This window comes from Setaria viridis, chromosome 2 (genome assembly GCF_005286985.2).
Source record: "Setaria viridis chromosome 2, Setaria_viridis_v4.0, whole genome shotgun sequence".
NCBI classification, from domain to species: Eukaryota; Viridiplantae; Streptophyta; class Magnoliopsida; order Poales; family Poaceae; genus Setaria; species Setaria viridis.
Genome location: NC_048264.2, coordinates 5,676,146 through 5,693,131, shown reverse-complemented (window position 1 = coordinate 5,693,131; position 16,986 = coordinate 5,676,146). Strand labels below are relative to the sequence as shown.

General features: G+C 50.0%; 1 protein-coding gene across 1 annotated transcript; it reads right to left on the bottom strand.

Moving 5' to 3' along the window:
• Window positions 1–3,403: 3,403 nt before the first annotated feature.
• Window positions 3,404–4,202, bottom strand: LOC117842018 (non-specific lipid-transfer protein C6). Its single transcript, XM_034722348.2, has 3 exons — window positions 3,691–4,202; window positions 3,501–3,573; window positions 3,404–3,407 (listed from the first exon to the last, which is right to left on the bottom strand). The coding sequence occupies exons 1-3, from the start codon at window positions 4,154–4,156 to the stop codon at window positions 3,404–3,406; spliced, it is 543 nt and encodes a 180-aa protein (XP_034578239.1). The 5' UTR covers window positions 4,157–4,202.
• Window positions 4,203–16,986: the final 12,784 nt, after the last annotated feature.

Sequence of the window (16,986 nt, the reverse complement as noted above, 5' to 3'; positions counted from 1 at the left end):
ACGTTGTCATGCATGTACGCGTCGATTCACTCAGCCAAACACACGCTAATTGTATATTGCATCCTTTTTGCTGTTGGCCGAGCTTTAGACGCGAGATTCCGGCCGTTCCTGCATCCCGATTCGTACTTTGAACTGCTGCACCCTCGCCACGTCCCATGCGCAGATCAGTCGATCGTATGTTTTTAACAACGGAGAGATGATAGGATTCAGATGAGATTGTTGGAGGGTGTGGGCAGTAGTCACGCTCAGGTAGAACAGTAGTCACGCTCAGGTAGAACAAGCCTACTCTACCGAGTTATCATTCAGATGTCCAGGACTGTCAGATTTCAACATAGAGAAGACCATCTTTATACACGCACAAGTTCTCAATTGACAAAGTCTGAGAACGTATTTGATTGTATACGAATGTCTCTCTAAACGTTCTTTTGATTTGTTCCTCTTGGGTGTCACACCTTTTTTCTAACGCAAATGTCACCATATTTAGAGATGTTAAACTACTTCAGTACTAGCGATCATACCAATCTCATTGCCAACAAATGACTATAGATACTCCTCGATACCTCGATTCACAATATCGGAGAACATGTGTGATTGTATTTGACTGGCTCTAACACACATTATTTTGATTTGTTCAGGTGAGACACTCAACACTCAATGGATCTTGTTTGCGATCGCTTTGAGAACTTAAAAAAAAACTCTGCCTTATGATTATGCAACAGAATTGGACCAGTATCCAAATACTCCCTCCGTTCCATATTGTAGATCATTTTAGCTTTTTCAGGTTCATAGATATTATTATGAATCTGGACATATACTGTATCTAGGTACATAGCAAAATTTATACACCTAGAAAAGCCAAAACGACCTACAATTTGGAACGGAGGAAGTATTTTTAGAGCAGTAATATCTAATATAAGTTTCAAAAAAGAAAAAAAAGTCTACAATCACCTTAGGTTTACTCTAGTCTCGGTCCACTGCTCTAGGAATTTATTGCATGTAGTTTATGACCATACAAAGCAGCAATATGGTGGAAAATCTCTACCTAGCAAGTAAGGCTTCTGTGAAAAAAATTTAGTTCCACCTGACAAGTGGGTCCCACTTGTCGGAGGGCTCCCGCGTTGCCCTAGCCCGGCCCTGGCTGCGCCGCCTCGGCCCCGGCCGCCCGCCACGGCCACCCCTCCCGGCCGCGCCAGAGCCGCCTTCCTGGCCCTGGCCGCCCAGCTTGCGCCTGCCGCCCGCCTCGGCCGAGGGAGAAGGAGTGGGGGCCGGCCGGATCCGGCGGAGGAGGAGGAGAGGGAGGAGAGAGAGAGGGAGGGAGGAAGGAGAGGAGGTGGGGGCCCGAGGGAGGACGAGCAAGTGGTTGTGCCACGATGGCTATGAGCAGAGGTAGTTCCTGCAGAGGTGCTAGATGGGGAGCCATCCGGAGATAGGCCACCAGAGCAGGGAGGGAGCACCGTCAGCATCACCGTCGTGGGCGCCTCCGGCGACTTCGCCAAGAAGATCTTCCCGGCGCTCTTCGCCTTGTTCTACGAGGACTGCCTCCCGGAGGTTTGTGACCTCATTGCTCGGCTGTGGATTATGCGGTTCCATGAACCCTTGCTGTGGCTGTTTTGGTTTGGGTGGGGCTACTGAATGTGTGATAGTTTCAGTTACAGCTAATCATGGTTAGTGCAGCATTTTACAGTGTTTGGTTATGCCCGTAGCAAGATGAGCGATGAAGAGCTCAGGAACATGATTAGCATGACACTGATATGTCGAATTGACAAAAGGCATGTTCTTGCTCTGTCATTAGTATGTATTGGTATACTCACAAAAAAAAATAGTATGTATTGGTATATATCAACAGTTCAACACTACAATAGTTTTGCACCATGGATCCAGTTCTAACTATCAGATTGGAGAGCCAAAATATAGGAAATCGTATTATGTACTTTAATACTGCGCCATTGCAATATTACATCACTAATTTCAAATCATTTACGGTTTGATTTTAAATGGACTTCAGGAGCATTTGCATAAATTAAAGAGTGTATGAAGTTCAGAAATTCAGTGTTTTTAAGTTTAGTGACTCAAAAAACTACCTGCTACATATGCAATCCGTCTAAGCTTGTCAACCATCCAATCAGTATCACTTCATACCTTTTGTAGACATTTTCAATCCCCAAAGTTATATTCTAAATGTAATGGAAATTCTATTTGAGCGATCAATAGGGAGAACTGTGGCGATAAGATGGAGCAGTTTCTGCAGAGGTGCTTCTACCAATCTCGGCAGTACAACTCAGAGGAGGGGTTTGCTGAATTAGAAAGGAAGCTTAAAGGAAAAGAGGTACGGATATCGCAAATCGAGTTTGGATTTGAAATTCAGCAAGCATCGTGCCCGCTATGCCTAACCTTTCATGCAATTCAGAAAATGTTCTCAAAATCGTATGGAAGAGCGATGATTTTGCATATAGTACCTTTCCTCTGATTGGAGTTCAGTTTCTAAGGCTAGCTGATGCATTTGTGTGGTGAGATGCGAAATAACCACGCTTCAGAATTTTGTGTCATCAGGAAGGCAAGGTACCAAATAGGCTATTCTACTTGTCGATCCCGCCAAATATATTCGTCAATGTGGTAAGATCTGCTAGCCGCACCGCGTCTTCTTCAACCGGATGGACTAGATTTATAGTGCACAAGCCGTTCGGCCGCGACACGGAGTCCTCAGTGGAGCTCACTCGGTCCCTAAAGAAGTACTTGGCTGAGCAGCAGATATTCTGCAGAAAAATTTCCGACTGTCCTCCCACTTGTCAGAGGGTTCCCACGCCGCCCCAGCCTGGCCCCGGCCACGCCGCCTTGGCCCCAGCCGCCCTCGCTGCCCCGGCCTCGGCCACGGCCGCCCACCCGCCCGCCACGGCAGCTGCACCCGACCGCGCTCGAGCCACCTCGACTGTGTCGTGTGAGCGTGTCCATATCCCAACCACATGGAGACCGCACACACAACAAACCGCCGGAGCAAGGTTATAAAAAAGTTACACAACACGATAAAAAATATGGTGCTCAATACGACACAATAAAAAATATCGTGCACTAAGACACATCGGTTCGCCGTAGCAACGCACGGGCATCTTGCAAGTAAATTCAGAAGCAAATATCAGGTTGTCAGATCCAAGGTGTCATAACATAGAGCACCACTATATTTATTTAACATCTACTAATATATATCGGCAGTTGACGGTTGCATCCATTAATGGAATCATTACAGGATCCGTACCAATAAGTACAATTCCCCTCTACCTTAACAATGCTATTATCCTAAGAGCAACTTAAAACTAACAAGACTGTACCCCACTACCCCTAGTGGTAACGTTGACGCACACCATCCGTGCTCTGATCCTCTTGGTAGTTGCTACTGCTATGACATATATTACCTGGAGACAAAAAGAAAAGGATATTAGGTGGCGATTACAACACAAACTGCAACAAATCAGTCAGAATAAGGTGTGCCAAAGAAGATAAATCACCTTATTGGTGACCCTGGAGGATTGGCAGGCGCCGGCACCGCCATCGGTGGCATTATCGGCGGCACTTGTTGCGCTGTCAAAACACATCACACCATGCTGTTGTCAATCTCCTTGCAGCCATATCTGATCCACGGATCAAAATAACGTACGGACGACATATGCATGAAGAAAAAGGTTGCAAAAAACTTACTGTTGCAGGAGAAGAGCGTTTGGAGCGGCAGCATGGCGCCGCAGGCGAGCGGGAGGATGATCATGCGGACGGGGTCGATGGGTACGGGCATGAGGTCGTTCATGTCGCCGGTCATGCCGTGGCAGAGGCAGATGGGGGCGTCGCGGATGATCGACTTGAGGCCGTCGCAGCACTCGGCGGGAGGTGCTAGCACGGTGAGGTTGGTCAGATAGTTCATGCACGGCATCATGCCGATCAGCGGCGTCAGGCACTCCGTCGGCTGAGCCGGCGGCGACGGTGGCGGCGGGGACGAAAGGTGGGGTGGGACGGCGCCGCCGGACGAACTCGGCGACTGCGGCGGGGTGTTGTGGAACGTCGAGGGGTGGAGCAGTTGGTCTCCCCCGATTCTCGCTTCGGACGGCTGCACCGTCGTCGCCGCCACCACAGCGAAGGCGAAGAAGAGGGCGACGAGCTTGCGGGACGCCATTGGTCTTTTGCCTTGGGGGTGTGCTTGGGATGCTATGGCCGTGGGCTTGTGGCTGATTTCGTGTTGGATGGATGGAGGCGCGGCTTGGTCTGAAATTTATAGTCCTCCTGGTGTCGAGATTGAGGATTTGAACGTGCTGTTGTATGAATTTTGGACTTTACTACTGCTGCTTCTGAACGTCGTTTTTCATCAGGTAGGCAAGGAGTCCGTGGAGCATGAGGTTCTATCTGTAGTTCCTTGTGCCTCTACGTGTGATGCAAATGGCCTATCAAGCTTAAGTGCATTGTATAATCAGTCCCCTATTGCAGATAACACCAACAAGATTGAGTCCGGAACCAACACTGTGCGACGTTCCGGCAAAACATCTGGTCGGTATATTCCTGGATCAACGAGTCCCGGACGTTCGATCCTGGGAATCAAACATCATCCGGGACGTTGTCATGCATGTACGCGTCGATTCACTCAGCCAAACACACGCTAATTGTATATTGCATCCTTTTTGCTGTTGGCCGAGCTTTAGACGCGAGATTCCGGCCGTTCCTGCATCCCGATTCGTACTTTGAACTGCTGCACCCTCGCCACGTCCCATGCGCAGATCAGTCGATCGTATGTTTTTAACAACGGAGAGATGATAGGATTCAGATGAGATTGTTGGAGGGTGTGGGCAGTAGTCACGCTCAGGTAGAACAGTAGTCACGCTCAGGTAGAACAAGCCTACTCTACCGAGTTATCATTCAGATGTCCAGGACTGTCAGATTTCAACATAGAGAAGACCATCTTTATACACGCACAAGTTCTCAATTGACAAAGTCTGAGAACGTATTTGATTGTATACGAATGTCTCTCTATAGTGAAGTAAACGTTCTTTTGATTTGTTCCTCTTGGGTGTCACACCTTTTTTCTAACGCAAATGTCACCATATTTAGAGATGTTAAACTACTTCAGTACTAGCGATCATACCAATCTCATTGCCAACAAATGACTATAGATACTCCTCGATACCTCGATTCACAATATCGGAGAACATGTGTGATTGTATTTGACTGGCTCTAACACACATTATTTTGATTTGTTCAGGTGAGACACTCAACACTCAATGGATCTTGTTCGCGATCGCTTTGAGAACTTAAAAAAAAACTCTGCCTTATGATTATGCAACAGAATTGGACCAGTATCCAAATACTCCCTCCGTTCCATATTGTAGATCATTTTAGCTTTTTCAGGTTCATAGATATTATTATAAATCTAGACATATACTGTATCTAGGTGCATAGCAAAATTTATACACCTAGAAAAGCCAAAACGACCTACAATTCGGAACGGAGGAAGTATTTTTAGAGCAGTAATATCTAATATAAGTTTCAAAAAAGAAAAAAAAGTCTGCAATCACCTTAGGTTTACTCTAGTCTCGGTCCACTGCTCTAGGAATTTATTGCATGTAGTTTATGACCATACAAAGCAGCAATATGGTGGAAAATCTCTACCTAGCAAGTAAGGCTTCTGTCAAAAAAAAATTAGTTCGACCTAACAAGTGGGTCCCACTTGTCGGAGGGCTCCCGCGTTGCCCTAGCCCGGCCCCGGCTGCGCCGCCTCGGCCCCGGCCGCCCGCCACGGCCACCCCTCCCGGCCGCGCCAGAGCCGCCTTCCTAGCCCCGGCCGCCCAGCTTGCGCCTGCCGCGTGCCTTGGCTGAGGGAGAAGGAGTGGGGGCCAGCCGGATCCGGCGGAGGAGGAGGAGAGGGAGGAGAGAGAGAGAGGGAGGGAGCAAGGAGAGGAGGTGGGGCCCCGAGGGACGACGAGCAAGTGGCTGTGCCATGATGGCTATGAGCAGAGGTAGTTCCTGCAGAGGTGCTAGATGGGGAGCCATCCGGAGATAGGCCACCAGAGCAGGGAGGGAGCACCGTCAGCATCACCGTCGTGGGCGCCTCCGGCGACCTCGCCAAGAAGATCTTCCCGGCGCTCTTCGCCTTGTTCTACGAGGACTGCCTCCCGGAGGTTTGTGACCTCATTGCTCGGCTGTGGATGATGCGGTTCCATGAACCCTTGCTGTGGCTGTTTTGGTTTGGGTGGGGCTACTGAATGTGTGATAGTTTCAGTTACAGCTAATCATGGTTAGTGCAGCATTTTACAGTGTTTGGTTATGCCCGTAGCAAGATGAGCGATGAAGAGCTCAGGAACATGATTAGCATGACACTGATATGTCGAATTGACAAAAGGCATGTTCTTGCTCTGTCATTAGTATGTATTGGTATACTCGCAAAAAAAATAGTATGTATTGGTATATATCAACAGTTCAACACTACAATAGTTTTGCACCATGGATCCAGTTCTAGCTATCAGATTGGAGAGCCAAAATATAGGAAATCGTATTATGTACTTTAATACTGCGCCATTGCAATATTACGTCACTAATTTCAAATCATTTACGGTTTGATTTTAAATGGACTTCAGGAGCATTTGCATAAATTAAAGAGTGTATGAAGTTAAGAAATTCAGTGTTTTTAAGTTTAGTGACTCAAAAAACTACCTGCTACATATGCAATCCGTCTAAGCTTGTCAACCATCCAATCAGTATCGCTTCATACCTTTTGTAGACATTTTCAATCCCCAAATTTATATTCTAAATGTAATGGAAATTCTATTTGAGTGACCAATAGGGAGAACTGTGGCGATAAGATGGAGCAGTTTCTGCAGAGGTGCTTCTACCAATCTCGGCAGTACAACTCAGAGGAGGGGAAGCTTGAAGAAAAAGAGGTACGGATATCACAAATCGAGTTTGGATTGGAAATTCAGCAAGCATCGTGCCCGCTATGCCTAATCTGTCGTGCAATTTAGAAAATGTTCTCAAAATCGTATGGAAGAGCGATGATTTTGCATATAGTACCTTTCTTTTGATTGGAGTTCAGTTTCTAAGGTTAGCTGATGCATTTGTGTGGTGAGATGCAAAATAACCACGCTTCAGAATTTTGTGTCATCAGGAAGGCAAGGTACCAAATAGGCTATTGTACTTGTCGATCCCGCCAAACATATTCATCAGATGTGGTAAGGTCTGCTTGCCGCACCACGTCTTCTTCAACCGGATGGACTAGATTTATAGTGGAGAAGCCGTTTGGCCGCGACTCGGAGTCCTAAGGGGAGCTCCCTTGGTCACTGAAGAAATACTTGGCCGAGGAGCAGATATTCTGCCAAAAAATTTCCGATCGTCCTGACAAGTGGGTCACACTTGTCAGAGGGCTCCCGCACCGCCCCAGCCTGGCACCAGCCGCGCCGCCTCGGCCCCGGCCGCCCGCCCGCCCGCCACGGCAGCCCTACCCGGCCGCGCCCGAGCCACCTCGGCTGCGCCGCATTAGCGTGTCCATATCCCAACCGCGCGGTCCGCCGGAGCAAGGTGATAAAAAAGTTACACAACATGATAAAAAATATGTTGTGCTACACGACACGATAGAACACATCGTGCACTAAGCAACGTCGTTTTATTGTAGCAACGCACGGGCATCTTGCTAGTAAATTCAGAAGTAAATATCAGATCGTCAGATCCAAGGTGTCATAACATAGACCACCATTATATTTATTTAACATCTACTAATATATATCCGCAGTTGACGGTTGCATCCATCAACGAAATCATTACATGATCGTACCAATAAGTACAGTTCCCCTCCACCTGAACAATGCTATTATCCTAAGAGCAACTTAAAACTAACAAGACTGCACCTCACGACCCCTAGTGCTAACGTACAATTCCCCTCTACCTAAACAATGCTATTATCCTTAGAGCAACTTAAAACTAACAAGACTGTACCCACTACCCCTAGTGCTAACGTTGACGCAAACCATCCGTGCTCTGATCCTCTTGGTAGTTGCTACTGCTATGACATATATTACCTGAAGACAAGAAGAAAAGGATATTTTAGGTGGCGATTACAACACAAACTGCAACAAATCATTCAGAATAAGGTGTGTCAAAGAAGATAAATCACCTGATTGGTGACGCTGGAGGATTGGCAGGCACCGGCACCGCCATCGGTGGCATTATCGGCGACACTTGTTGCGCTATCAAAACACATCACACCATGCTGTTGTCAATCTCCTTGCAGCCATATCTGATCCATGGATCAAAATAACGTACGGACGACATATGCATGAAGAAAAAGGTTGCAAAAAACTTATGCAGGAGAAGAGCGTTTGGAGCGGTAGCATGGCACCGCAGGCAAGCGGAAGGATGATCATGCGGACGGGGTCGATGGGTAGGGGCATGAGGTCGTTCATGTCGCCAGTCATGCCATGGCAGAGGCTGATGGGGGCGTCGCGGATGATCGACTTGAGGCCGTCACAGCACTCGGCGGGAGGCGCTAGCACGATGAGGTTGGTCAGGTAGTCCATGCACGGCATCATGCCAATCAATGGCGTCAGGCATTCTGTTAGCTGAGCCGGCGGTGACGGTGGCGGCGGGGACGAAAGGTGGGGTGGGACGGTGCCGCCGGACGAACTCGGCAACTGCGGCGGGGTGTTGTGGAACGTCGAGGGGTGGAGCAGTTGGTCTCCCCCAATTCTCGCTTCGGACGGCTGCGCCGTCGTCGCCTCCACCACGGCGAAGGCGAAGAAGAGGGTGACGAGCTTGCAGGATGCCATTGGTCTTTTGCCTTGGGGGTGTGCTTGGGATGCTATGGCCGTGGGCTTGTGGCTGATTTCGTGTTGGATGGATGGAGGCGCGGTTTGGTCTGAAATTTATAGTCCTTCTGGTGTCGAGATTGAGGATTTGAACGTGCTGTTGTATGAATTTTTAACTTCAGTAATGCTGCTTCTGAACTCTGCATTGGTTGTTTATCTTCAGGTAGGCAACGAGTCCGTGGAGCATGAGGTTGTTTCTGTAGTTCCTTGTGCCTCTACGGGTGATGCAAATGGAGCGTGCAGAGTGCAGACAATCCTGTCGAGCTTAAGCGTATTGTACAGTCAGTCCCCCTATTGCAGATAACACCAACAAGATTGTGTCTGGAACCAACACTGTGCAATTGTTGTTTGCATCCAGAAGCCCTGATTCGCAAAATTACAAGTAAAGCAACACTGTGCAGACAAGCCGATTGGATTTAAATAGTAATTAGAGCCGATTACTTATTTCTGCTGGTTGATGGATCAAGCAGGACTGTCGCTGTGAAATTGTCAAAAAAAAAAGCAATGGCTCCCAAATGCTGCTACAAGATGATTTGATTCACGTTCGGCCCAAGGCCCCAAGACCACCTATTAATTCGGTCCAGTGGTCTACCTCCATACCAGAAATCAGAATGGAGAAATCGAGATCGAGAGGCTCCAACTCCGACCAACCATCTCGAAGAATCGCGTTCTCGTCTGCTGCTCTAGAATGTTCCCCTCACCCATTCACCGCCACCGCAGCCGCGCCCCACCTCGCCATGGCGGCGTCCGCAGGCTCCCTATCCGACCCGCTGCAGCAGTAGCCAGCGTCGCCGGCCCCTTCGGGGTTGCTGGGGGTGGGGGCTCCAAGGTCGGCGTCCATAGAAGAGGATGGGTCGGGGGCGGTGTGGAGACCCGACAGTGGTGGCGGGTTGGTCGGTGGCAGAGACGACATGGCGCGGGTGCGCCGCCAGTCGGGTGGGGTTGGATCCTAGCGGCGGGGGCTAGGAAGGGCGGGGTCAAGGGGGCAGTGGCGGATGGTGGGCGGACGGCACGGCTGCTGTCGGGCAGGGTGGTGGAGGAGGGGTGGAGGTGGAGCTTGCTGAAGGAAGAAGAAGAGGATGGAGATGAGCCTTGAATGAGCCGGAAACTACAACTTACATCTAACTTTCGGAAGCTAGATAAGAGCCCTAGTTGAGGCGAGGGTCTATTAGCCATTCCCGTCTTGATTCGTCCATCTGTCGGTCATTGACCAACACGAGCTCTCAACTCGACCGCATAACCATCGAGAAAACATTTTGAGACAAGTGGCACCGGCCGCATGGCCCTTCAAGAACATACCCTTAACTGGCAACACAAAAGGCACAATCCTGACAACACGAGGAGATAAAGGGACAGCAACTGCATTTTCATCGGCACCAAAAGAGTCGAGCAGGTTCGATGAACAAATAGAACTACAAACTGGATTCAACCGCAATCAGGTTCAGAAGAACAAGCAAAGCCGTACAGATTCACAAATGAAGAAGGGGTTCGGCGACACACCGGGGGGTAGGTAGGGGGTGGCAGCAGAGGGACTCAAATGTTCAACAGCTACAGCTAGTACGGTTTCTTCGGAGGGGAGTCGAAGGAAACAAGAGCTACAACTAGTACGGTTCCGAGGACGCGAGCAGTCCGATGGCGTTGTGCGTTCTAGCCCGGTCCGATGGCGTTGCCATGTAGTTGTGAAAAGTCAAATGACGAAGCCGAGTACACATGCAGTCCTAGAGCCGTGTACAGGAGCCGCGAAAACTCCGAAAACGCGAAACGATGCCAATCGACGGATTGAAGCGGACTCCACGCGTCGGCCGAGCCGATTGGGTATGCACCGGATGCGTTTTGCATCCGGTTTGCACCCAATTTTCTTCCTTAGTGCCGCGGCTATGCATGAAAATCTATATGATGTAACATAGATCAATGTGGAAGGAATAGTACGAAAGAAAGTTGCAGGAACATATCGAATATTGGAATTACTATTAATAACTGAGAAAAAATGGGCCAAAACATCATAGTATTTGAAGGACTCGTCTGCTTCACAAATTTGCTGTAAGAGTGTAAGATAAAAGCAGGGCATAAAAAAGGTGTGGTATACAGTACTGTATTCTTTTTCTGAATTTTCAGAGCTGCATCACATCTGAATAATCCATGTCTTATTTATCAGCACCTCCCCTCGATTTAGTGGGTTTTAAAACTACCATTGCACAATCTCGCAGACAAAGGCGTGTTGTGCATGTTAACTGAAATCCAGCATGATGCTACTTCTGTTATGGCTTGCACATGAAGCGGCGATGGCTTACTTCACCCTGAACTGAAGCAGAGGAGAGCCAGAAAATGGCCACGCCGCCCGACCCTGAACTTCCGGCGCCCCACCGTCACCGGCTCGTCGGGTTCATCGCCACACTCGGCATCGCGTGCCACCTCGTGACAGAAAAGACACCCCACGGCGATGGCACCTTCGAGGAAACCTTGGCACCAGCAGGAAGCCATCGCCCCGTTCGCCGCACGCCCGTCGAACAACGTCGCCGCGCCGCCGACTTCTCGCTCCACCGCCGCGTCACGTCCGGCGCGGACGCCGCCGCGTTACCGCCTTCGTCGCGCTGCTCGGAGCACACGCACCGTGGGACGGGACGCCATGGCCGCCGTCCACCTGCATGCAGCGCGCCTGGCGCAGTACTGCCGGCCGAGCGACGTTGCCGGCGCGCGACGGGAGTCACGGGACAGACAGAGGCTGCGGTGATTGGTGGCGACGCAGGCCGCGGCGGATGCCTGGCCGGCGCTCTTTGGTTTATTGCAGAGCATTTCCCCCTTCCTTGCCTCGCTTGCCGGCCCTCGGCTCGCCGGCGGGCGGCCATGTCGCCGCATGCGGCCGGCAACCAGGGGGGCTGGACCGCTGGACGGTATTTCATTTACCGTCCACCCCCTGGGCAGCTGAGGGCCGTCTAATCAGCATCCCACGGTCAGGACACACCCGATACGAACTCCAGTGAAGCGAAACAGAGCGCGCCCCGCGCGTGAAGTCGTGATCCTCCCGGCCGCGGCGCTGCCTCACCGGCGGCCTCCGGCGGGCTTGCACGAGCGTCGCCGTCGATCCGGAGCTCGTTCGATCCTGCCAGAAAATCTCGACAGGTTCTTTTTTGTATGGCAAATAAAATGGATGCATTTTACATGTCCTTCTCTTGAACCTCCCACTCCGATCCGGAACGCATCTCAGCTCGTTCTCAGCTTCCATGGGTGGTCAATCGTGTACCAAGATCTAGATGTGCTGCCATGGCGGGTTGGAGCCGGGAATGGGTCGGAGAAGATGAATTTCCCGTGCTACATTTCATAGAGTAGCTAGCAGCCTGCGTCAACCAAGCAGAGCAGAGCAAGAAAAGCGCCATGCCACCCGACCCTGAAAATTCCGGATCCCTCCTTGAAAGAAACCTTGACAACCAGAAGGCCGGCAGCCACCGTCAACGGCCCGTCGAACATCACCGCGCCGCCGACTTCTCGCTCCGCCGCCGCGTCCCCGCGTCCGAAGCGCTACTCAGAGCACACACACCGTGGGACTGGACACCATGGCGGCCGGCCACCTGCAAGAGCGCTTGGTGCCCTGCGGAGCGGCACTGCCTACGCGCAACAGGGCAGATTGAGGCTGCCTTGCTAGCTTGGCGCCGGAGCAGGCGACAGCGGTTCGCTCGCCGGCAACCACTGTCAGGTTCGCCCGCCCGTCGAATGTTACCGCGCTACCGGCTTCTCCCTCCACCACGGCGCGTTCCTTGCGGCCGCGCGCGCACACCCGAGCACACACGCGGTCTGGCGGAACGCCATGGCGGCCGGCCACCTGCGGGCAGCGCGCCGGCGCAGTACTGCCGGGCGATGTTGCCGGCGCGCAATGGGCTGGGCTGATAGAGGCCGCGGTGTCGTCCTCTTCTGATGGGCCTCGTTTTGTCAAGTCATGACGGGCCTTGTGATGGGCCTCGAACGAACTTTCTCGAAATTGCATCAGCCCATCCCAGGCGTTAGACGGTCAGACCCTGTGTAAATAGGACCGTAGGTGTGTTTGGTTCGAGGGTTGGGTGGGTTGGGACGGGTCGGACCCTGATGTACCTATGTTTGGTTCAGAAATAAAGTGGGTTGGGTTCATCCCTATAGGGAATCTCTATCTATTATATCTATTTATACTTAATATTAAAGTGCGACTGTTTCTTCCAACCGTTATGGTTATTTTGCAAAAGAATCCCTTAAATTTTTCATAATCAACCCATAGTCCTGAGAGTTAAACTGCTGTAGTTCGATGATGATTTGCAAAAAAGTCCCTTAGCTTTTTTGTAATGGTCGTTGAGCGCGAGCGCGGGGACGGAGTAGCACGGCCAGTGTAGGCATGGCCGGTACTAGGCCTGAGGGGTGATCTTGGTGCAGCTACGCCACCGCACGAGGGGGATGGGGGTGTCGCGGCTTTCGACGAGGGCATACTGGTGGCTTTCCCGGTGGTGGCGCTGGGACTCCCCGCAGTAGAGTCGCGTCGCATCGCCGTCACCCTTTGCTAGAACTTGAATATAATCCCGGCGGGAGAGACGTCATAGGCATAGCATACTGGTGGAGGAGTTCCCCTATGACGTGTAGCAGATCTCGCATAGCGATAGTGATGTATGCCACCACCCACTAGTGTGGATTCGCTCGCATGCCTAGCAATAGTCCTCAACCAGAGGCAGCGCTAGCTGATGTCATTTTCGTCAGCAACACTCACTGCCACCTGCCAGAAGGGCTGCCACTTCGACTTCAGCAAGAAGCTCCACTGCCCATTGCTGCATCACTAGGAGGGCAATCCTCAACTAGGAACCATATGCATAGGATGACGAGCAACTAGACCATGATGTCAAGCTGTCAGGGTGTATACACTTAGGCATGAATTGTTAAGCATATTATAATCAAGGACTAAGCATTTATTTTAACCTTGCAGTTTAATTTTGTGAACAATCTCTTATGTTCATAATAACTTGCATATTCATAAAAGCTAAGATATGAGTTATAGCAGTACTGAATCTTACTAGAAGTTTTAATGCATGTTTGAACCAGACGTAGGACACATTACAAATGTATAAAAATTGAGATTCCACCGTTCAAATAGGCCATGTGGAATTTAAAGGAGTTGTCCGCTTATTATTATCAGAGATGTATACAAATATTATGAAACATCCTAAACCACATTAGGAAGTGAAGCAAGCGAACTAAGAGCTAGCAGACGACAATTTGGGAGCAGCTAAGAAACCGTAGCAACGCACGAGCATTTATGCTAGTATAATATTAAAGTACGGGTTTTTCTTTCAACCATAATGGTTGTTTTGCAAAAAAGTTCCTCACTTTCGTAATCAACACGCAGTCCTTGAAATAGTTCTTGATGATTTTACAAAAAGGTTCCCAAACTTTACTGCAATTGACCCGAGATCCAGCATTTCCTCCTATTCTTTTGTCCCGCCCCCACAGTGTGCTTGCCGGTGGCGGGGTGGGACATGTGCCACTACTCTGTCTCTTGGCGTTGCCAACCCTTCCAGCTCTCACCACACACTACTGCCACTCACCCTGGCAGGTAGCTGCTCCCTCGGGTTGCACGCCCTACCCACCATCTGGACCTAAGGGGTGAAGGAGAGAGGAGGAAAGGGAAATGAAACAAGGAGAAGTGCCTCCTTGCAGTCAACCAAGTAGAGCCATGTGCCAGCGAGGGCATGATGCTAGGGACAAGGGGGGCACAGTGGTAGTCGGCAGGCAATGCAAACAGGGGTAGAGGCCGTGACCTTACACCCCCTCTCAATGACGTCCATCCCTTTAGATCCAGAACTAAGGCCTCCACATCTAATAATTGGGGGGGCTCAATTTTGCACTTGATTCAAAAGATTTGGAGTAGATTATAGAAGGGAGATGGATGAAAACAGGAAGAAGAGGTGGACGCACTCCTGCTCATGGCGGCTAGAGGCGACGTAGCCTAGCGCTTGAAGTGGGAATGAGGCTAGGCACGGGGAGGAGGAGTGTTTGCCTGGACGACGGCGAGGACAGCAAGATGCGCAGCGCCTGGGTGACGGTGAGAATGTGGCAAGATGCGGGTGGCACCAATGGACGAAGAGGCAGTGATTGGCTGGATGACGATGAGTACGGGGGGATCGAATGAATCGATAGAGCTGAGGTTAAGCGGTGATTTTTTTTATTTTCATATGTGGGTCTCACGTAATAAACATATGACATCAAACACCCATAAATATCTTCTACTACTATACTTTTAAAGAGAGGACTACTAGGGACAACGCACCAACATATTGTGAAGCGAAGCCAATATAGTAGGAACAAGCGGATAATAACGTGAGAGCAAGTAAGAACCCGTAGCAATGCACGAACATTTCTGCTAGTATACCCCTAAGATCCGGGTCGAGATGATCCGACCCACTTCAACGACATCACTCTCCATCCGCTCCTGGAGCCCCACACCACCGAGCGAGCTCGAGCCCCGCTGCGTCACAACAGTGGCAGATCACTGATGCCTCATTGTTGCGTTGGCGCAGGAAGCTGAAGCGTGCTGCTCAAGAGTGCGACGAAACGTTGCACAAATGTAAGCAGAGAAAAATCAGGAATTTTCTTTACACCCCATCGTCTGTCTACAACAACACAAGACCTTGCTATCTGAAGACATAATTTCTCTGGAAGATATATCCTCCATATCTGAAATCTGGAATTTTCTTGACACCCCAGCGCTCTTTGAAAGACGTGCTGCCTGAAAATACAAGTTCTGAAATAGTAGCGATAGTTGGCGAGGAGCAACATTGCTTGCATACAGATATTACCTTGGAACAACTGGAAGAGATCATACTGCCAGGAGCAGTAGCTTATTTCCACCGGAATGCCGAAGCAACAGCGTACAGAATTATTTGCAAGTCTAGACATGGCACTGCACACATTCAGATCGAGAAGGAAAAAGCATGAGAAAGCGGAGAACTTTTGGAGGAGCTAGGAAAGGGAAGTTGATGAAACGACAGGATCAAGAGCTTGTGAGTTGGGCACGTGTGATCTCTCACTTGCATTGCTGGACTTGTGGGGTGTACATGCGCCAGTCCAGCTGCGAAGCACTCTCGTGGACTGGCTGCAAAAAGAAAAGGGACGTCAGTTAGCTGCACCGCAGTTACACCTGAAATTGGGACCTTGTGACATGGATGCATGCATAAGGGAAAGAGGAATCAATAGAAGAATGAAACTTAATTTTCTAGGGAATTAGCTGATCAAATAATGGAATCCTGGAATGTCATCCACGGGCTCAACACAACATTTGGTCATGTGCAGGAAGGATTCGGTAGTGACTACAGGCACACCACAACAGGGCGTAAGCAGCTAAGCTTGATGTTTAATGAGTGCAACACATTACTCTTGTGAGGGTTTTTCTTCACCATAAATGAATATTGAGTCAGGGCTTGTGACAAAACTTCTATAAGTATTTTGTAACATAAGCGGGTTAAAATTAAAGAGGATAAAATAATTATAGATTATATCATGTTTTTTTTTCAGTTGCTTCATGGACTTCTCTCTGACCAATAATAATATTGGTGGAGATTTAATTTCTATCAGATATTCAAGCGCGAGGTCAACACTTCCCACCTTTGGAAACTGCGGGCGGCAGGCTGGACGGCTGGAGTGGCGGAGTGACGGCTGGAGTGGCTGGAGGGGCTGCGGTGGCGTGGAGGGGGAGGACGACAGTCGTCCAGGACGGCGTGGCGCCAGCGTCGGCCATGCACATGCGCAGTCAAGGTACGCTCCCCACATCTCACACGCCGCTGCCGGCTCGTCCGATTCGCTGGCCCAGCTCGCCTCGCACCGCACCACCGCTGCCGCCCGTGCCTCCTTGCGCATGCGCAATCAAGGTACGCTCCCCACATCTCACAGTACTTGACGTTTTGATTAATCCTCACGCCGCAGCTCTCTTGCGTATTCTAGAAAAAAATTCCTCAACTGTGCGCACAGGAGAGATGTGAGGATTCTTACTGTGTGTCAGATGTGCTTTTTGATTCTCACCAGCAGATCTTGTGCTGGGTATTATATATTAATGTGTAGTGTATTCACTTATTGGCCAAGTTGTGGCTTGAGATGAAATCAAATTTTATTTTAACCTGTTTTCTATGTGAAATTTGAGCATGAAGGTATACACCAT